Source organism: Diaporthe citri, assembly GCF_014595645.1.
Source record: "Diaporthe citri strain NFHF-8-4 chromosome Unknown scaffold_14, whole genome shotgun sequence".
NCBI lineage: Eukaryota > Fungi > Ascomycota > Sordariomycetes > Diaporthales > Diaporthaceae > Diaporthe > Diaporthe citri.
Genome location: NW_025064859.1, coordinates 264,824 through 284,519, shown reverse-complemented (window position 1 = coordinate 284,519; position 19,696 = coordinate 264,824). Strand labels below are relative to the sequence as shown.

The window sequence follows — 19,696 nt, the reverse complement described above, 5'->3', positions numbered from 1 at the left end:
CAACAATCCCGCTACAATCGCATCAGAGAATACCCGGAACAGCCAACCTTGGTTCTAAGGGAGTTGAAATGATTGATCCTACCAGGTTTGTTGAAACTATATGAACTATCTCCGTTTCTGCAACTGACCTGGATTTGCCTGATATCAGCAAAAACCGAGCTGACGGAGGGACCGATCGCTTCGGGTCACCCATCCTCCATGAAGTGGTTCTGATCACCTTGAATAGAATTCATTCCGCGCCAAATAGGCCCATTCCCAGCCGCCTATTCCAAGCCGACGGCCTTGGATACAAAAGCAAGAACGACGTTGGCGTCTTCTCCCGGCCCGTTTGGAATCAGTTCAAAACATGGGCTGTCATCACGATCATCACCGAACTCCCTACCATCTAAGTACATCCCGAGATTGTTGGAGACTTCAGGAGAGTCAGCCATGGTCATACTGGCCGGGACAATCAAGACCGTTGTATTGTCTCCGGTTCTGAAATGCATTGTTGACAACTTGGCTGCTGGTGCAACCATTTGTCACTAGCTCACCGTGTTACAATGCACGCCAGAGTGAGAGCCATCCGTTTTGACCGGTGCGAATATCCGTTCTGTATTCTATTAGCTATCTAGATCATGTAAACTCTATGCCCCGTTCCTTAACAAACACATGACAAGCCGCTCATGACCTCGCCAGCGTGAAACTCGTGTCAAGCCCAGACGCAAGGAAGTAAATCGTCTGGAGCATCGGCGTCGCGACACCTTTCTCCCTCGCAAGCCTCACAGTGTTCCCAACGATGGCATCGACCTCCATATTCCTACCCGCCAGCGCATCAGCCAACATCGACGGCTGGATGCCCGGCAACGACCGGACGGACGCGCGCCCCAGCTGGAAGTCGACGAGCTCCGTGTTGATGTCCGCGTAGCCGCACGCCTGGGCGGTCGCCGCGATCTCCAGCATCACCCCCCTGATGAAGTCCTTGAAGCCGCCGGACTGGTTGGTGACGTCCAGCAGGGGCCTGTCCCGGGACCGGGTCAGCGCGCAGATCGAGTTCCACGACGCGTTGACGATGAGCTTCGACCAGCGCTCGGCCTGCACGTCGTCGTGCACCTTTGAGGATGCATTTGCGGCCGTCAGGAGGTCCGAGAAGGCCTTTGCCGCGGCCTTGTGTTGCTCTGGCGCGGATGCTGGGTATGTGCCGATGTGCAGCAGCTCGACCTCCTGGTGCTCGATGACGCCGGGCTCGATCTGGGTGGCCGGGAGGTAGACGACCGTGCTCAGGATTGGGGTCTCCGGGAAAAGCTTTGCGAATGACCCCTCGGTGTCTATGCCGTTCTGGATGAGGACTATGGTCGTCGTGCCGGATGCCACAGCCGGCTTGATGAGCTCTGCCGTCGACGGCGTGGTGTTGAGAGCCTTGCTAGTCACGATGACATAGTCGAACGGATTTCCTGCACTGGCTTGAACTGCTTCCGTGACGTTCCTAGCAACTCTTGGCCTGACATTGAGCCCTTTGCCCCAGAGAGTCGAGTTCACGATGAATCCGTTCTTGGTGACGGCTTCGTAGTTGGACCGACATGTTACGGTGATGTTGGCGGCTGGCACTGCGCGAGACAGGATGTATGAGTACACACCACCGATGCTGCCAGCACCGAAGATGAGGACTTTCGGTGCCATCTTACACAGAATATCGATGGTTCGTTCAATGGCAGAATTGGTAGAAGCGTGAGGGGGATGGATGCCCCCGGATGACCGCCTCTGGACCGGATAAGAGGCCCACTAACAGTTTCCTGCATGCCCTCGGCCAAGCACTGTTAGTCTATCCCCACCGACACCGGAAGGCATCCAACCACATTCCATCTCAGGTTAAACGCTTAGACTTCCAACTGCTCCGCTTACTTCGCTCCACATTTTTGTACCAAGCCTTTGTAAAAAAAAAAAAAAAAAAAAAAAAAAAAAACCACAAATCAGGGTGACTCTATCAACCTGCAATTAACTGACAAAGTCAGAAGAGTGCGGAGAATTAGACCCATGAGTATACACAGTTATATCCCAACCAGTGGCACATTATCCAGCCGTCTCAAACAGCCTGGCACGCGTACTGCGCCCATCAAATATTGGTGGCGCTCTGAGAGCACGAAGATGGGTTGGGCTAGGCCTCAGAAGTCGCGACCTGCCGGGGACATGATCTACCTCCTCTTCATGTGCATGGTACGCCGTGGGGTAGTCAACGTCCACACGCCTATCGACCTGTATTGAGCCCACAGGGTATTTTTCATTGCTACTTGATGCACCACGCCGGGCATCACTAGTCACTAGGCACCTGGTGCTGCCGTTGTAACCATTGGCATGGAACCAGCCCTCGCCTTGAAAATACGGATCGACTGGTGCAGTCTGCCATGGCCCGGTCGGCGAGAATGGATTCTTGTTCCCCCGTTTCGACTTGAACCTCGGAGTGCATGCGGTGGCCTTGGAGGCAATACGTCTCCAAAGTCTCGAGGGGTTCAGAGCTCCATAGCCAGTTGCACAGCAGCAGAAAATGCCGATCAAAGAGTGTATTGCCCCCCAAACCCCAAGCGAGGCGGTCACGTCTGGAGGTGCAATCGTCAGCCACGTCATCATCTTTTGTAACGCATTCCCGGCACCCATGTCATCAGGACATTGATCGTCCTATGCCAGGATGGGCTGTTACTTACGGAGCGGATCAGGATTGTAGGCGAGGCCAATCTTGATGAATCCAAAGATCCCACCACTGAAGGAGGGTTAGCCGGTGCGGCAACCATGGTACCATATATGGAACAGTCTGGGACAGAGAGATCATCATCAAGTACTTACAGGCTGCCCAGGCCGAAAAGGAAACGCAGCTTCCACTTAGCGTTTGTCTTTAACTGCATGGGCTGAATCATCACCATGGCGAGCGCTACGAGCCCGAAATCGATAAGTGAGCTCGGGGGCTCCGTGGCTAAGAGCGTCATCGTCCAAGGCATGCACTCCCCAGGAGCCGACCAGTCCCAGGATTTGTTCAGAGGCCGGCATTGAAGTAGTTGCATGAAGACCAGAGTAAGGCATGCCGCGCACTGAGCTGCAGCTAGAATGTACACCCAGCGTCTGTACGTTTTGTTCACGCCGAAGATGCGACGATATAACGCGCAAACGCTGAGTTTGGCGAATGTCTGATCCAGCATTGTTGTAATTGTTGTGGCAAGCATCATCTGAGATTTTGTAAAGCTTAGCGGGGAAGCTTTCAGGCAGAAGGTATGGCTCAAGAAGACTCTTGTACGAACCTTGAAAATCTTTTCGAAGTTTTGTGGGTCAATAGTCGGGTCAACCCTGCGACCATCGATGACTACGAGGCCTGGTGATAACTACATATAAGCTGACCGACCAAGAACATGCTCCGTAATGATTTAAACGGAAAGGCCATTTGGCAGATGGGGTGTCCTACAGTCGAGCATGAAACCGACCCGGGCGAGAGACAGCAATACTGCCACCAGGGCAAACCAGTCTTCTGCGCCGGGTCTGCGGTTGGACCGACGAGTGGCCACGAAGCGAAGGATAAGTGCTGCAACACTGCTCAAGGCGCAGAATATGAGCACGACGAAATATGCGCCTTGGTCTGCGATATGGAAAACTCTGAATTCCATGTCGCGCCCTTGTAGATTTGTACCATCAGTGGTAAACTGGGAATAAGTTACGGTCATGAAACTAGTTCGGGAAGAACAAGATATGAGAGACGGGAAATCAACAGCCTACGGAGGGGTATTTGAGATAAAATCCTAATTGAAACAGACGAAAAATGGACGAGGAGGGGCTTGATCCTAGAATAGTAATGTGACAGTATGTAGGTAACAGTAAGCCGCATGACCTCCTCCTGTTGTTTGGTAGCACGAAGCAGCGGACAGCCCGAAATTGTCAGCCGGCACGTCATTGGCAGCCACTTGTGTGGGCGATCTCCCATCCAACCGTTGAACGGTTCATGCTCAGCCAATCGTAAGGCAATCGAGGGAGGGACCTGGGCTTGCGAGGTGTGATAAAGCCTAGCGGGTGTTTTTACGGCCCCCAAATATCCTCCGTATTGGTGCGATACACAGAATCTTTCCCGTCATCAGCGCACAAGCTGAAGTTCCATACGTCCGTCGAGACTCCAGGCCAATGAGCCCCAAATGGGCTTTCTACACCGGATAGGTAGCCTGATGCCCATGTGTCGCCTCTTGGAACCGCAGTGTCAACTAAAAACGACGGGTTAATATTTACACACACTTTTGAAATTCATGAATGTGAATTGAATGTAATCCTTCGCATACGACAGTAAGATTCCTGCCCAACAATCACGAGTTGGGTAGCTGAATGTGGTGTGGCACGGATGGTGGCGCCCGCATGTGATGGCGGTATTGGGTTCTAAAATGCCAGAGACTGCTTGCGAGGACACCGAAGGGGTTTTATATTGTATTGCCATCGTTGCGATAAGTAGTAGCCTCAGAAACCGCCTCTTCTGTGGAATTAGAGTCCAGTTTCATAATGTGAACGCAGTTAGTTGTAAGCAAGTCTCCCGTCACACTGTGCCTCCATTCCATTACATGAAGGTCTTCTTGTCTTTTCAAGTTGTTATTTCTTTGAAGGAAACCTTTATGAGATAGGTAAACATGTGTTCGTGCTGATGAGTCTACAGACTTTGCTTATGCCATACCTGGGCATGACCGGCCTTCTGAGAATGAGATATCCACATGCTAATACGCACATGGGTTATCCTGAAATTCTCGCCAGAGCGCAGTTCCATGATTGAAACTTTTTACGGGACAGACTGTCACGACAATGCCGGACTAAATGCGACAACATCGAAGAAGCAGGAAAATTCATTCCATTGGGCGACAGCGCGCCCGGCTTGCGACACGGCCCGAGCTGAGGATGGGTGGGAAGCAGGGCTTAGAGTGCACGGGGTAATCATGGATGGAACGAGCTCGTTGCATGTCCATTTTTCTGTCATGAAGAGTAGCCCTTGTAGGAGACGCTCAAAACACCGGGCTCGATCACCAACCTAGACCCACCGCATCCTTTTCAAGTACCAAGCGAAGAGTATTCAATTCTATTCAAGGTGCCTGTCTCTCAAGGAAGAGAATCAGCTAAACATACAGGCGCCAAGGCAGTGTTACTGACGCTAAGCACTGGAAGGCACACATGGCCAGTGACTCATCCGGCGAGGACCACCGTGGGGATGCCAAGATCAGACACAAGGTGAGGAGTACATTAACGCATGGGCAAATGTTCAAATTATTCGTTTTCTAGATGTATTATAGAATTTCTACTTTTCGACACTGCATCACCTTTCACATCTCCTCACGGAGGGGGCGATGTCTGCGTCTAAGCACCAGCCACGCCGTCAGTGAACAGCATGCCGGCAACGCTGGCCGAGGTCAGCGTCGCCAGGACCCCGGAGAACAGGGCGGACAGCGCGACCTTGGAGACGTCGCCAGCCCGGCCCGGGGCGATCTGCGACAGGACACCGATCTGAGTTCCGAGGGAGCCAATGTTTCCGAAGCCCTGTTGGCGAGCAAAAGGGTCAGCAGCCAGACACACACACACACACGCCTCCCGGGGGGGTTTCATTGTTTTCAACTTACGCAGCAGGCATAGGTCGCGATGAGCTTCGAGCGGTCTGCCATGTCGATGAAGGGCTTCTCGCTGATGAGGTTCTTGAAGGCGACGAACTCGTTGGTGATGATCTTCATGCCGATGAGCTGGGCGACGTTGTAGACGTCCTTGACGGGGACGCCGAGCAGCCAGGCGACGGGCCAGAGGATGTAGCCGAGGATGAGCTGGAGGGTCAGCGGGGGGCCGTCGATGCTCCAGTAGCGGCCCCACCAGGAGAGGAAGCCGTTGATGAGGGCGACGAAGGCGATGATGCACAGCAGGGTGGCGATGATCATGCCTGCGATCTTGATGCCCAGCCAGGCGCCGTTGGCGAAGGCGTGCAGCGAGTTGGAGGCCTTGTGCTCCTGGTCCTCGGGGACGACGACGCGGCCCGAGGTGAGCGTCTCCTCGATCTCCGGGTAGCGCATCTTGGACACGGCGAGCGAGGCCGGGATGGACATGATGCAGGAGGACACGAGGGCCTGGGCGTTGAGGCCCAGCCCGATGTAGGCGACCAGCACGGAGCCGGCGATGGTGGCGAAGCCGCAGGTCATGACCTGGTGGATCTCGGCGAGGGTCAGGTGCGGCACGAAGGGCCTGATCAGCATGGCGCTCTCGCCCTGGCCGATGAAGGGGGTGGCGGCGGCGACGACGGCCTCGGCGCCCGACACGCGCAGGGTCCAGAAGAAGAAGGTGGCGAACTTGCCGACGAACCACTGGATCAGCCCGACGTGGTACAGCAGCTGGACGAGGGCGACGAAGAAGATGATGGGCGGCACGACGCCCGTCAGGAACCACGTCAGCGCCGTCACCGTGTCGTCCGTCAGGAACTCGACGCCGTCGGCCGCGAAGCCCAGCAGCGTGCGCGCCATCTCGGAGATGAAGGCGAAGATGTCGTAGCCGGCCTGGGTGCGCAGCACGAAGACGGCGATGACGAACTGGGTCAGCATGCCGCCGATGACGGTGTGCCACGGGATCTTGCGCCAGTCGCGCGAGGTGGCCGTCAGAACGGCGATCATGACGACCAGGCCGAACAGCGAGACGGCCCGGTTGGCGCGCGTGTTCTCGCCCGTCTCGGCGGGGACCATGGAGCCGATGAGGAAGACGGCGACGGTGACGAGGGCGGCCAGCGGCTTGTGCAGCTTGGCCGGGATGGCCTCGTACCCGCGGTACAGCGTGTGGCGGTAGACGGCCTTTGTCGGGTTCATGACCACCGACACGGGCACCCAGAGCGTGATGATGCGGATGGTGATGGCGATGTACACCAGCGTCGGCTTGAGCCAGCCGAGGTTCCTGTCGTTGCGGTGGAAGACGAGGCCGTAGATCCACCAGCTGGTCGTCACATGATGCACTGGTCAGCACTGCATTCACACTCGCACACACACTCACACCAACAAGCACAACGGCAAGCAAGGACGAGCATCCAAGTGCTCATCATCGGGCGGTACTCACGCGGTCCAGACTGCCCAGATGGCAAGGTGGATGTAGGGCTTGAACTTCCTGTAAAACCACCGGAACGACCACTTCTTGGCCGGCCCGCCCTCGTCCTCGTCCTCGATGTTGCCGACGCGGCCGCTCTCCTCGTCCTCGTTGGACCCCATCTGGCGCACCTTGTAGTCAGGCGCCGAGGCCGGGTCCCCGGTGTACTTGTCGGAGCTCTTGGCAAAGACTATGTCGTCCTTCTCGTCCGGCACCGCCGTCTGGCCGTGGTGGACGTGCGGGTGGTGGTGCTCGTTGGAGATGTCCAGGGCCGGGTCGGGGTTGGCGTAGACGTCCTGCTGGGCCGAGCGGTTGTGGCCTGGCGCGCCCGGTGTTGCGACCACGGTGCTGCCGGCGCTCATGGTGGCGTCGTGGGAGCCGTCGGTTGACCCTGACGAGTCTTTGGAGCCCATGTTTGCGTCTTGTGGGAGAGAGAGGACGGCGTGTGAGGAGAACAAACAAAGTCTGTGAGCCGGGCAGAATCTTCAGGTTGAGCCGAAGTCTGTACCAAGGGCTGTACCACTCGACGGTCACACGTCTAAATCGGCCCCGCCCGCTGAGTTTGCACAGTAACCACCTGATCCTGATGACCGCAACCAGCCGTGCTAGATGCCGAGCCGGTCTTGTGCCTAGACGTGGGGGGAAGCGCGAGCGCGGATCCAAAGGAACGGCAGGTTCAGGGCATGCAGGAGCAACGGCATGGGCAGCAGGTGCATCCATCCCAGGGACGACCCCATCTTATTATAATAATGTCTTGCTGGCCAGCCAAAAGGAAAAGATGTGGGCAGCGGGGGCAGATTGGTCGCATGCCAAGGACTACATCGCCGCCCGCATGTAGGTTACCCTTGTCGGCTTTATCGAACCCAACTTGTCGGCTCCAAGGTGACCCCCCACCCCCGACCCAAGTACCGCGCCAGCCAGCTGGGGGGGCCGCGAGGGACACAATGCCACAGAAACAGAAAGCTTGGCCCGGGCCCCAGCAGGGAGGCCTGCGGTGCCAAGATGCCAAATTGAGTTTGTCGTCCGGCCTGTGGAGGAGGCCAGACTGGGCATCTCGATAAGGGCCCTGAGACGAACAGACAGAACGGACAGACGGCGTCAGATACGGGGCCATGAGATGACAGCAGGAGTCAGATAAGCGTGTCTTGTGAGAGGCTCGGATGTTTCATGCCGGCCAAACATCCTAACTGGTGTCTTTTGTTCGTTCCTCTATCTCTCTCTTGTCCTCGACTTCTCCCAAATCCTTCAAGCCCTCCCAAGGTTTGTCCAAGGGCTTGCCGAGGGAAGGAACTTTTCACGCAGATGACGCTTCTGAGCAGTCTATCAGCACTTTCTGGCCACTCGGTGTCGGATTCAGACGACTGTTGGCCGGCTCTGACCGTCCGACCTGCCCGACCCAACGTTGCACGGCTTTTAGCGGCTCTGTCAATCACTGCGACTCGAGCCGTGGTTGGCCAATCCGCCTGTCCGTATCTCGTCAAAAGGGGGTTAAATCGTCGCCGGCTGTCCCAGTTGGACCTGGAGAAATCCTTCTAGAAGGCGGTTCCTCTCAGCTTCTCCCGGGGCGGCCAGTGAAGTTGCCCAGGCCTCCCCGGGTGCGGACCAGTCTCGGCCCAGGAGCTACCAAGCAGGTGCGTCGCTGGTCTCACTGCGCATGCATGCGAGCCCTAGCCCTGCTGCGGTGCTGCAGCGATCCCTGCTTCCCCAGGCGTTGCCACTCGAGTCGCTTGTCCGCATCCGGAAGGCAGAAGAGACGAGGACTGAGCGCCAACGAGTCAAGGGTCGGGAGCAAATTTTCCAGTGATCGAACGGATGTCTCACTCGGATGCTGAGAGCAATCCGGAGTGTATATGGTTTAGTTCAGGGTTCACAATTAAATATTGGTGACAGCGTTGAGGGGATGCAAGCCAATGGTGGTACACGTCCGTACTGTGAACTCTTTCGCAAAGTGCTTGGGGATTTGAGTTTGATCACGCGCGGACAAAGGATCCAGTAGCGCGGTGCCCGCTCCCATTTGCTATCTACGACAGATATACCCATGCCTCCTAGGCTCCTTGCTGAAGCAATAGGCCGCTGGTAAATTCCGGGTCTTGGGCTCTCTTGGGCAGGTGAGCACGTGTAGGCGTCGCTCGAGAAACATTCGGGCCTCACGAGGACGACAGACCGGTTGGCCCTGGGCTGTCACTGTGCTTTAGGCGTGCTTCCGGCCGGGTGTGGTGGCACTCCCTGAAAGAGCCCGGCCAAGCTTCCCTCGCCCGCACCGAAACGGGCCTAAGGTGCCACGAGGGGGCGCAAACAGCCCGCGGTGACGCCGGAAGGGTTTGCCCTGCTCGCACAAATGAACCCCTCTCTCGGGAGTCGGCGAATCACCTATCTGCCTCGGCGGTTGTCCCAGGATGACCGCGCCCAGGATCATGATAAGCAGTGGCTCACTCGCTGATCACAGCCCCTGACATTTGATATCTAGGTTTGTGTCAAGGGATCGATCAATCAATTGAATGATTAATACGAGCATTGAATTGTAGATAAGAGCCGTTCTGTATTGGGTATCATATAATCACTTTATCGCCCTTCCCCGGCCCCATTCAAACCAGCCTCGAAAGCCACAAAACTCCCAGCATCACCAATCCAGTCCAAGGCATCAGTCCCTCCCTCCCGGGCGCACCACCGCTCGTCACTTCGCTCGCGCTGTCCACAGATCCGGTCTCAGCCGGAGCATACCCGTCCCGATACCCAAACACCTCGTACGGCGTCTCAAAGCCCTCGATGCCCAGCCCGCTCAGCCCGGAACAGCTTGTCGTTGCTGTGGCAGTCACCGTAAGCGACGTCGGAGTTGATGTATATACCATCCTCAGCTGGTCGGGGAGGTAGGTCAGGTACAGCGTCCTGGCCCTGCCCTCGTGGATGCCCGTTGCGGTGGCCGGCGCGCCGGGATCTTCAACGACTTCGCATCCGAGGCAGGGGGTTGGGTCGTAGTCGTCTCTCGGCCGCGGCTGGGCGGTGCGCTTGGCTGGGGCTTTTGTGGTGGCGGTGGTGCTCGTTTCCGCCGGCGCGGACCCGGTCGGCGCGCGGGACTCGCTGGCGTACTTCTCGTAGAGCCGCCCGAAGTTGGCGTAGAAGCAGAGCGGGTCCTCCTGCAGCATGCTGTACTCTTCCTCTGTGAAGAGGGCCCTGTAGTCGCATAGGTCCATCCATGAGGACATGTTGAGGTTCGGCATTGGCGTCGGAGCGGGAGCGACGGTGCTCACGTTTCGCGCTGCTGTCGGTGCCGTTGCTGCAGGGTCCGAATCCCCTGACGAGCTCTTCCCGCCAGCCGCGTCTGAGACGGTGTCCATGATCTGCTCGACGAGCTCCTCCGCCACATCTTTCATGTCGTCGCACGTGCTCTTGTTCCGCGCACACAGGCTGGTCGACGAGCTGGCCGTGCCGGTGCCGTATTGGTTTGGGGGCGATAAGGCGTCACCATCGTTGATGACAGGGGGTTGGTATGTGTTTGGGCCATCGTCGCCCTTCCCTATGCGTGGTATGTCTGAGCCCGACGTCCCTGAGCCTGCCTTTGGGTATCCTCCTGGTATAGTATTTGGGGTAGGTATGTCGTCGCCGGCACCACGCAAGCCTCCTGTCCCTCCGCCTTTAACGGGAGGTATCACTGCTCTTCTGAACATGGCTATGGTGGTGGTATCTGGATGCAGGGGGCAATATGGATGCCAGGACAGTAGTTGGTCACCGCTTGGAGGGGAATCGATGACAGTCTTCCAGGCAAATCTTCTTAGTCAAAGAGAGGATGCAAGAACCTTAAGTCATTGGAAGGCATTTGAGACAACCGAACTCGCGTTGTGCCCTGGAAGTTGCTGCCTTAGATATCCCCATTACATACTCCACCCCAGGATTTCAGGAAGGCGCATGGGCTTGGCGGAGCGAAAGGAAGCGCTGCGGCTGACAAACCCTTGTCGCGCATCAACATGGCTCGCGTTCTCGTTGGATGGTTGTCAGCAAGGAAATTGCACTCCGGATCCTACTGTACTAAAACGCCATGAGGCTGAAACAACTGCCGGTGAGCTTGAAAGAACAGCCGTGTAAGAAATGGCCGTGCAGACCAGAAATAGGTGGGTGGATGCTACAGCACGCTGGATCATCACATCGCTTATACGGAGACTACCTCGAATGGCTTTGGTAGTTGAGAGTCTAGAACTCAACATGTTGTCTTTCCAGACTCAATGACAAGTATTCGGTCAGAAACTTAAGCAAATAATCGAGTCTTCGTCTCCAAATTGATAAATGACCATGTGAGCCGAAGGGGGGAAGGGGGTTGCGAAATGGCCAACCGGAGGGAACAGCATGAAGAAGTCGACATAACAACTCCCTGAACCTAGTCGACTCCCATTAAACAGAAGATATTGATGGTTTTCACCACATGGGGACACCGGTATCTTTAAGCGAGGGCGCATCTCTGCCTCAATAGTGATGTCCATCGCGCCGCATCTGAGCAGCCAAGTTGTGGAAGCGCGGCTCTATAGTATGGCAAGGCATCCCAGATGCATCATCCTCTGTTTTTGTCTCGTTGAATGACTACCTCCATGACCTCGGCAATTCCACTGCTCTACGCACGATGGCTCGTCTGAGTGTGTTCGAACTAATGAGGCTCTCGACTGGCACTAGCATTGTGACGGCGTCGTGAGGGCCAAACAGTGCCACGCAATCGATACCTATCTCAAAGATAGCCCAGAGTCAGTGCATCTTCTTATCTCCTCTATAATAAAAACCAGGAATGCCGTCTGCTATTTCAGGTATTGCTGATGCAACATGTGATTCAATGCCAGATATAGATGTGGATCTGGTGATTCGTATCCCACGATATATCATAGTTTGAGTGGTATTCTCTCAGATCATTCCAAACTTGCTTCCGATAATCCCGATATGTGATGCTTCACTATGACTTGCTTGAAATGTGCAGTGGGGAGGACGACATCCTCGGTTCGATCGTCCAACACGAGCCCCCTAGTGTAATCGCTGTGTAGATAGGCCTCGGGCAGTCCAGGTGCTCGGGCATCCCCATCAAAAGGTCACTTGTGCTTGCTTAACATGCTCATATCGGCAACAGCTCTTAACATTATAAAGGCGGTTGGTTTCAGCATGGCAGATAGCCGGCGATGGCCTGACCTCGGTTCACATTTTTCAAGTTGACAGAACTCCGAAGATGCAAGTCTTGCCCCTTCAGATATCCCGTTGATATGTCAATATACGAGTGCTCAAACATGCGTTGCTCTCTATTCGTTGTGATTACCACCTCATGGGCCGCGGCCGTGGCGGCCCACTCTTCAAGTTCCGACGTTGGCCTTCACGCCGCAGCAGCTCCCGAGTGGACAATCGTCGAGAGCCACTGCTGGTCGTCAGTCTTGTCACATGCCTCTTATACGAGCTCGGATTACTGATAACGACAATAAACAGTGACACCAAGTACAACATCCGAGCACTAGACCACCACGCCGTGAACTGGGACACCGGCTGCGCAACCATCGAGAAGTGCCTGGCCGCCTGCGAGATCGAAGGGTTCTGCCTCGCCGGCCTCGAGTACGGCCACGAGTGCTGGTGCGGTAACGTCGTCCAGGGTGAGGTCCGTCCTGTGCCGGACAGCTACTGCAACCACCCGTGCTCCGGAGACCACGACGAAAATTGCGGGGGGTATGGCTTCATGGGGCTGTACATACGGAGAGGCTTCAAGTTCATCATCGAACCACCGAGATATTCCCATAGGTACCCTGACAGGCATGACTACGGACTGCCAGATGGTCTAGATTAGTGGGCTGATGGGTGAGTCCTGCCACACACACACACCTTGTATCTATCTGGAGGAAATGCTGATTATTACTGGCAGGGCTGGTCAAATAGCTGGGCTTGAGTTTTCACATTATGCAGCTACATAACACGACCTCAGATCTATAGTAAACCTACAAGCTCTTGTAAATGCTGTCAAACTGGCTCGCCGTCTCCTTGGACGCATCCCACTCGTAGATAAAGCTCAACACCCCCTTGTCCGCCGCCTTGTCCGGCACCTTGCCCTGCCCGCCCTCCCTAAACGCCTTGAAGGCGGCGTCCCTCTCCGCGGCCGCGGCCCCGTCGCCCAGCTGCATCTCCTTGCCGTTGGCAGCAGCCATCGCGACCAGCGCCTCGGCCCGCTCCTTCCTCAGCCTCTCGTACACCTTGAGGGCCTTGTTGATGCTCCCCGGGCTCGGGTCCGGCGCCCTGGGGAGCGCGGCGGCGACCGCGGCCGCGTCCTCGATGGCCTGCGCGGCGCCCTGGTTCAGGTGCGGCAGGGTGGGGTGGCAGGCGTCGCCGACCAGCGCCGCGGTGCCGTGGACCCAGGTCGGCAGCGGCTGGTGGACGCGGAGCTTCCACTCGCACACCTCGCCCTCGGGCACCATGTTGAGCATCTTCTGGATCACGGGGGCAAAGTCCGAGTAGACGGACAGCATCGACTCCTTGCTCCCCAGCGTCGTGTACGTCTCGTCCGGCGCGGCTGCGAAGTTGCTGTCCGGGTGGGCGGTGGAGATGTTGTAGATCGTCTTTGAGGACACGGGGTAGGCGATGATGTGTTTCCTCTCGCCGATCCACCTCGTGCTCTGGTCCGCGTCGATGAGCGCCAGCAGCTCCGGGTCCTTCTCCATGTCTTCTCTTTTCAGCATGATTCTGTACGCGGCCTGCCCCGAGTCTACCACCTTGGCGTCCACGCCCAGCTCCTGCAGCATGTCTACTCTTGTGCGCGACTTGACGCCGTCTGCGCCGAAGAGGACGTCGCAGGTGGCTGTGTACGGGTCACCGCCGTTCTTCCTGGGCGAGACAATAAATGTGGGCTTGGGCGAGAAGGTCTTGAACTCGGTGATGGGCGAGGCGAAGTGAAACTTGATTGCCGACTCCTTCTTGCACCCCTCGTATAGCTCCCCAGCCAGTGATGCTCGGTGGCCGACCATGTGTTTGTAGCTGTACGAATCCCCGATCCAGGTCATGTCGGAAAATGCGAGCTCTTCATCCGTAGGCCCCTCTGATTGAATGCCGAGTCAGCCCAGCGTCGGGGAGAGTCAATGGGTATATGTTGCTCACTTCGAATGCTAGCACCCTTCAAAGGAGTGGCATCTTTTGCGATAGGTTCCCAGACACCTAGCCTGTCTAATATTCTGGCCATGTTGGGGGCTAGCTGGATACCTGCCCCTACAAATCCAAGATCTGAGGCAGTTTCGTAGAGATCGATGTGCGTGAATCCCTCCTTGGCCAAGGCAAGCGCTGTTGCCAGGCCGCCCATGCCTATTGTGCTGTTAGAAACCCGTGAGCACGCTCGCTGAGTAGCTTCTGGAGTGGCAGCTTACCGGCGCCAATGATGGCGATGTGAAGGTCCCTGCTGACGCCCATGGTGGTGTAGATAGTGTTGCTTGCAAGCGATGTGGGTTTGAGTAGCTCGTAGATCCAAGGAAAGCCCGAGGAAACGTGGAAACTTGACCTGAGGTTCAGAGTATCTCTTAATGAATGTGATGTTTACAGAAACGTCGGCGATTCTTTGGGCCCCTCACGATGACGACGCCGACATCGTAAAATAAAATGTCCCTGCCGCTGCCGCTCCGCTACCCGATGTTCCCCACATCGGGTTCCGCTCCATTCCCTACGGAGACACTTGTGGCTAGCCCGGCGCCCAGGGTGAATGCTCTGCCGGCTCGGAGCTGCAAGACATCTCGGAGAAGCGACGGAGCGCCGAGCAGGCGGAAGCAAGAGTGGGATCTAGATTTTCGTTGTTGCAGCGTTCGCTCGCTATACTTCGACCCCTTTTCTAAGCATCTGAGGACTGCAGATTCATCGTAGATAACTTCTTTGGCATTATATCGGCCCTTGAATCTCGGCCCCGAACAGCGACGTGCAGCAGTCGCAAACTTCGGCAGCCTGGGCCGGGACCTCAAAGCGGGCCCCTGAGCCCGTCCTCCGACTCCCCTCCCATCCTAGCAGTCGGGGACTTTGCCTAGCTCCTGGATCCTGAGATCAGCTAAATTTGAAGGCCGATTTGCCCTGTATACACATCTTTCAAGAGCTTCGCAGGACACCCAAGACTCCTAGGTGCGAGTTTACGGACTGATGGAGGTTGCACGGCACAACGTTGTCCTTGCTGTATTATAGCAAGCAATGCATTCATATTCGTATTGACACTATTCTGCATGTACACAAGTTTTCGAAGCTTTGTTCCCGACGCATCACACGGTCTCCTCGAACTCACTGAATCAGCGACCCCGAACAGCTATTACACTGCCCGACCGCGAACCGCGTAAGAGACACCGAAACGGGCAGGGTCTGGGGCACACAGGTGGCATTCCCGCCCGCGTCCCTCGAGCAGCTCAGCGGGAACGTGGCCTCGTACAGCGCCAGGTGGCCCTGGCACGAGGCGCCCGGGACGAACAGCACGCGGCCCTGCTCGCGGCCCGGGCTGCTGTCGCCAAAGAAGTTGAGGTAGTTGTGGTTGGGCCCGCAGCCGACGTTGCCGCCGCCGACCTCCGCGAGGCCCAGCGCCCCGACCCCGGTCGCGGGCGTCTGCGGGTTCGACTGCGTGCACGTCGGGTAGGCGAAGTCGGCGATGGAGACGGAGATGGTGTCGGGCGGGCCGTAGCCTGGGGGCTGGAAGGCTGCCGAGGGCGCCGTGGGCGTGCAGTACGCCTGGCATGTGCACGTTGAGGGGGAACCGGCCTTGGATGGGTCGCAGAGCGTGTTGGTGGCGCTGTCGACGCACACCTTGGCACTGCTGTCGAAGTTGGCCTTGCCGCCGACGCAGTCGAGGTTGTTGGTGGAGTTGAACCAGGACAGGGAGGTGATGTCGAAAGTCTGCTTGAAATCGCTGGCTTTGCAGCCCGGATAGTAGGATACTGTCGACGCCGGCGCTGTGCTTGTGCTTGTGCTGCTGCTGAAGCCGCTGCTGCTGAAGCCGCTGCTGCTCTGGATGGCCGTGCTGATGCTGCTCGCGGGGGAACTAGAAGTGGAGAGGCTCCTGGCAGTGGATGAGGTCGGTGCTACAGCAGAAGGTGTGGTCGTCTTGAGACTCGATAATGCAACCTGGGCTTTCGAAGTGGTGGATACCTTGGAAGTCGTACTGGTCTTGACCGGATTTTGTTGCGGATTCGGTTGCGATCCGAGAATCGAACAGCCACGATCATAGTACGTGTCCGTGCTGCCCGAATCGGCGTCAAAGTTGTTCGCCAGGGCAACGCTGAAAAGCATGCACTCCTTCCCACCATAACCGAAGCTCAGACACTGTGAGCTGGCCAAGCAGCGCTTGGAGCAGTCCGCGAGGGTGGAGAACTTTCCGCTGTCATCGTAGTCGTAGTTGGACGCACCGCGGTCGTATCCCTTTTTCCCACAGATGTCGGCGGCGCGGCGGTCGAGATGGGCGGCATGGTGGGCGGCGTTGAGGACGCCGGCGAGAGCGGAGCTCGATAAGAACGAAAACAGAACAGCCTTGGTGAACATCGTCATGGTCTTCGTGAGAATTAATCTGTGGGAGAAACGAATGGATGTGAATGAGCAGAAAGAATGTATGCTCAAGGCTCAAAGGGTTGTATGTTGGAACGAGAAGCAGTCCTTCAGGGGAACTCATCGTAGGAGAGGAGGATTATATGTCTACTTCATCACCATTTCGAACCAGCTTCGGATCATGATCGGATGTGGGCGTGAGAACATGTTCTAGACCGACTTGAAGCGGTCGGACCCAGTGATATTCCAACCAAAATTCCTCGGTACATGAGGCTAGCTGAACGCCCTAGAGCAATACGATGAAGCCCCCGCCAGTTCGGAACAACCGTGCCGTGATACTAGTGCCTTTGTAAAGGCTATCAGCCGCACCTCAAGGGTCAAAGTCAGACGGGTTGTGGAGGGGCCTAGATTCGAGATCAGGAAACGGCAGACAACCGTGCGTCGAGGAATGTTCCTTTCAATAAAAATCACGGCCTTCACAAAGAGCCCCCTGAGCTACCTAACTAAACTGACTAGAATTCCTTAGTAAGAACCTTTAGGTTCGTCTTAGTAGCAGTGTTAAATTAAGCACCCCGGGCAATCCTGACTACCTTGAAGCTTATGCCTCCTTACTCTTAATCAAGTATGCTTGGATTCCTTTTGTAATACCAACAAGTTCAAGTTCTTCCTGGCGGGCCCGGCGGAGTCGGCAGAAGCATTGGTTGATTGTACTAGTATGGTGGGAGGGTATTTACGGGCCAAGTATGCTGGGATTGGCTTCGTCTTCCTCGTCATCCCCCACGGCTCTTTCCGGAATCTGCGGAGGCGGCGGAGGCGGCAGAGGCATCGGTTCCACGTATGGCGGAGGGTGTTCAGTGGCGCTATAATTGAAATGCGGCTGGGGGGCTGCCCCCTCTCTATCGAAGGTCCGATCTCGAAGGCGGGATACGATGGCGTCGCGTACCCCGCCGATTGTCTCGAGGTACTGATCATCGCATTCAACAAGGGCTTCAACCGGTCGTCTTTTATTTTCGGTCCAGGGATATAACCATAGCATCACGCGGATCCCTGTGTACTGGTTCCTCATTCCTTGTGCATTGACGAGCAAAAAGCGGCGAATGATGCTGATCGTGTGAATAGCGTTATAGAGTGAACTGTTGTTCTCCTCCACCCAAGGTTCGCGTGTATCTGGATCGAGCAATCTCCGATGGCCTGTATCTGGATCGATCTTCCTGCTTCTCACTGGCTCTTTTCGATCGTATCGGAAGTGGAGTTGTAATCGTAAGCGATTCCGTGGACGTATATTGAACAGATCAACGGCCCAGGGTTCTAAGGGACTGCTGAGATTTGGCGCTGGATTTCGTGGGTCCTGTGGAGTGTTAGTATACATTGAATTTCGTCAAACAAGGAGAAAGAACAAGAAAAGACCAATCTGCATTATGTGTTTTGGTGGTAGATAAAGTGGTCTTCCACTCACAGTAACTCCCATTAGCCACCAGCGAGGTGGCGTCCCGGTAAAGTTTAGAGTCAAGTGCCGGAATTCCATCTGTCCTAGTATGTTTGACAATATTCCAAAGCGATCGACACCATTCGTCCAATTACCAGCGCCTGTTCCCGGGCTAGGCATCATGAACCGGTCAAGTGCGCGATTATCAGCGTCGGAGGTTGGGCCTTCTCGCAGGGGCTCCTCCACGCCTAGATCGAGTTCAATGTGTCTGAATTGTCTTCGGAAGTTGTCTGATCGGTCGGTGAAAAAGGTTTCCGCAGCCAATATACCTTGATGTACCCAATCATCTGCTCCCATACGGTTTCTTGGGTGGGTGAACCGGAAGCTTTGGAAGAAAATTGCACCCGCTTCATAACCCACTTCTCTGGAGACGCGAAGCAGAGCAAGTGGGTCGTTAGGTAACTCTGCGAGCTCATCATCACCCGCGTAAGCCTCATATGTAATGGCTGCCATCTCTCTCTGCACAGTGGTAATGGATGCCTCCCATTGGATGGGCCTCTGGATCTGGTACCTATGATCAAGGACAAAACGCCTATGTTCCCTAGGAATATTGCGAAGATAGCGTCTAATTCGGGTCTCCGTGCCTTCTTCGTCCTGACGGACTCGGACAGCCGCAATCACAGTGAGAAGGCGCCTCGCCTCGGCGAAATAGAACTCGTAAATAGAGTTGCGTATCTCCGGTGGAAACAGAAAAATGCTGAAGACAAAGGGCGCCCCGTCCCGGCGCACGACGTGGTCCCTCACCGGGCTCTCCAAGGGGGTCGGGGTCGGGGTCGGGGATGTGACGGGTGGTCTCTCCGGTGTTCCGGTCTCCTCTACCCGGGGCCGACGAGGGCGATCTGCGCAGTCACAGGCGTCACCCTGTGCCGCCTGGATCTGCCGGGCGTGCCGCACGAGGCGGTCGAGCGCTTGCTGCAGCCCTCGATTGCTCGTGTCATCTCCCAGGTATCTTGCGTTGCACGGCACGTCGTCGGACGGGCACATGCACGGGTCGCACGCGCAATTTGGGTCTCGTTCAAGGCCTGCTGCGCCGGACGGTGATTGTATGCTCTCCCTAAGGTCATCTATGCCTGTGTTTGTGTCTTCGACGGTGGCACGAGCCGCCCTGCGGCCACAGCATGTCCCTGCCATGATTCTAGATCACGAAGAAAGGCTTGCCTATGGGCTGTGCACGTGAGGCATCAGGTGAGGCCAGATGTGAAAACGCTGCTGGTTGTGCTTGATTGGGGAACAAAGGTGTGGCCGTTTCGGGTAGAGTCTTCTTCATAAACACTGACGGCGCTCCTTCCACCTAACGGGCGTGAGGAGTATCGTTGGGGGCTGGTTGAGAATTTCCATGCCCGTGTCAAGACAGATTCGCAAAATTGAAGGATTTGTAGGTATTACTTATAATTTGACTACGTATTGAAAACGGCTACCGGTTGCGGTTGCCACTGTCGACTCGCGGAGGGTGGCGAACAAAGCACCGATGATGGGTTGCAATGGCTGTAATATTGCCGAAAACAACCATGAAAAGTTAGCCTGGTTAAGAGAATTACGGAAAGGCCATCTCAATCCGAATCCAATATAGTCAATTAAATCATTAATACTAGTATTTGATGGTGATTCATATCTGCCACACTG

General features: G+C 56.0%; 8 protein-coding genes across 8 annotated transcripts; 1 reads left to right on the top strand and 7 right to left on the bottom strand.

The window, feature by feature from the left end:
• Positions 1-663: 663 nt before the first annotated feature.
• On the bottom strand, positions 664-1,659 carry INS49_005035 (uncharacterized protein; the record flags this gene model as incomplete). The annotated part of the gene is made up of 1 exon (XM_043165822.1): positions 664-1,659. The coding sequence occupies one exon, from the start codon at positions 1,657-1,659 to the stop codon at positions 664-666; it is 996 nt and encodes a 331-aa protein (XP_043017585.1).
• Positions 1,660-2,049: 390 nt separating this feature from the next.
• INS49_005034 (uncharacterized protein) lies at positions 2,050-3,626 on the bottom strand (the record flags this gene model as incomplete). The annotated part of the gene is made up of 5 exons (XM_043165821.1): positions 2,050-2,573; positions 2,679-2,734; positions 2,818-3,194; positions 3,267-3,337; positions 3,428-3,626. The coding sequence occupies 5 exons, from the start codon at positions 3,624-3,626 to the stop codon at positions 2,050-2,052; spliced, it is 1,227 nt and encodes a 408-aa protein (XP_043017584.1).
• A 1,714-nt stretch (positions 3,627-5,340) lies between these two features.
• INS49_005033 (uncharacterized protein) lies at positions 5,341-7,502 on the bottom strand (the record flags this gene model as incomplete). Its single annotated transcript, XM_043165820.1, has 3 exons — positions 5,341-5,520; positions 5,601-6,942; positions 7,063-7,502. The coding sequence occupies 3 exons, from the start codon at positions 7,500-7,502 to the stop codon at positions 5,341-5,343; spliced, it is 1,962 nt and encodes a 653-aa protein (XP_043017583.1).
• A 2,172-nt stretch (positions 7,503-9,674) lies between these two features.
• INS49_005032 (uncharacterized protein) lies at positions 9,675-10,754 on the bottom strand (the record flags this gene model as incomplete). Its single annotated transcript, XM_043165819.1, has 1 exon — positions 9,675-10,754. The coding sequence occupies one exon, from the start codon at positions 10,752-10,754 to the stop codon at positions 9,675-9,677; it is 1,080 nt and encodes a 359-aa protein (XP_043017582.1).
• A 1,590-nt stretch (positions 10,755-12,344) lies between these two features.
• On the top strand, positions 12,345-12,889 carry INS49_005031 (uncharacterized protein; the record flags this gene model as incomplete). Its single annotated transcript, XM_043165818.1, has 2 exons — positions 12,345-12,478; positions 12,538-12,889. The coding sequence occupies 2 exons, from the start codon at positions 12,345-12,347 to the stop codon at positions 12,887-12,889; spliced, it is 486 nt and encodes a 161-aa protein (XP_043017581.1).
• Positions 12,890-13,037: 148 nt separating this feature from the next.
• On the bottom strand, positions 13,038-14,493 carry INS49_005030 (uncharacterized protein; the record flags this gene model as incomplete). Its single annotated transcript, XM_043165817.1, has 3 exons — positions 13,038-14,128; positions 14,188-14,388; positions 14,451-14,493. The coding sequence occupies 3 exons, from the start codon at positions 14,491-14,493 to the stop codon at positions 13,038-13,040; spliced, it is 1,335 nt and encodes a 444-aa protein (XP_043017580.1).
• An 846-nt stretch (positions 14,494-15,339) lies between these two features.
• INS49_005029 (uncharacterized protein) lies at positions 15,340-16,584 on the bottom strand (the record flags this gene model as incomplete). The annotated part of the gene is made up of 1 exon (XM_043165816.1): positions 15,340-16,584. One exon carries the CDS (start codon positions 16,582-16,584, stop codon positions 15,340-15,342), a length of 1,245 nt encoding a protein of 414 aa, XP_043017579.1.
• A 733-nt stretch (positions 16,585-17,317) lies between these two features.
• INS49_005028 (uncharacterized protein) lies at positions 17,318-19,204 on the bottom strand (the record flags this gene model as incomplete). The annotated part of the gene is made up of 2 exons (XM_043165815.1): positions 17,318-17,935; positions 18,044-19,204. The coding sequence occupies 2 exons, from the start codon at positions 19,202-19,204 to the stop codon at positions 17,318-17,320; spliced, it is 1,779 nt and encodes a 592-aa protein (XP_043017578.1).
• Positions 19,205-19,696: the final 492 nt, after the last annotated feature.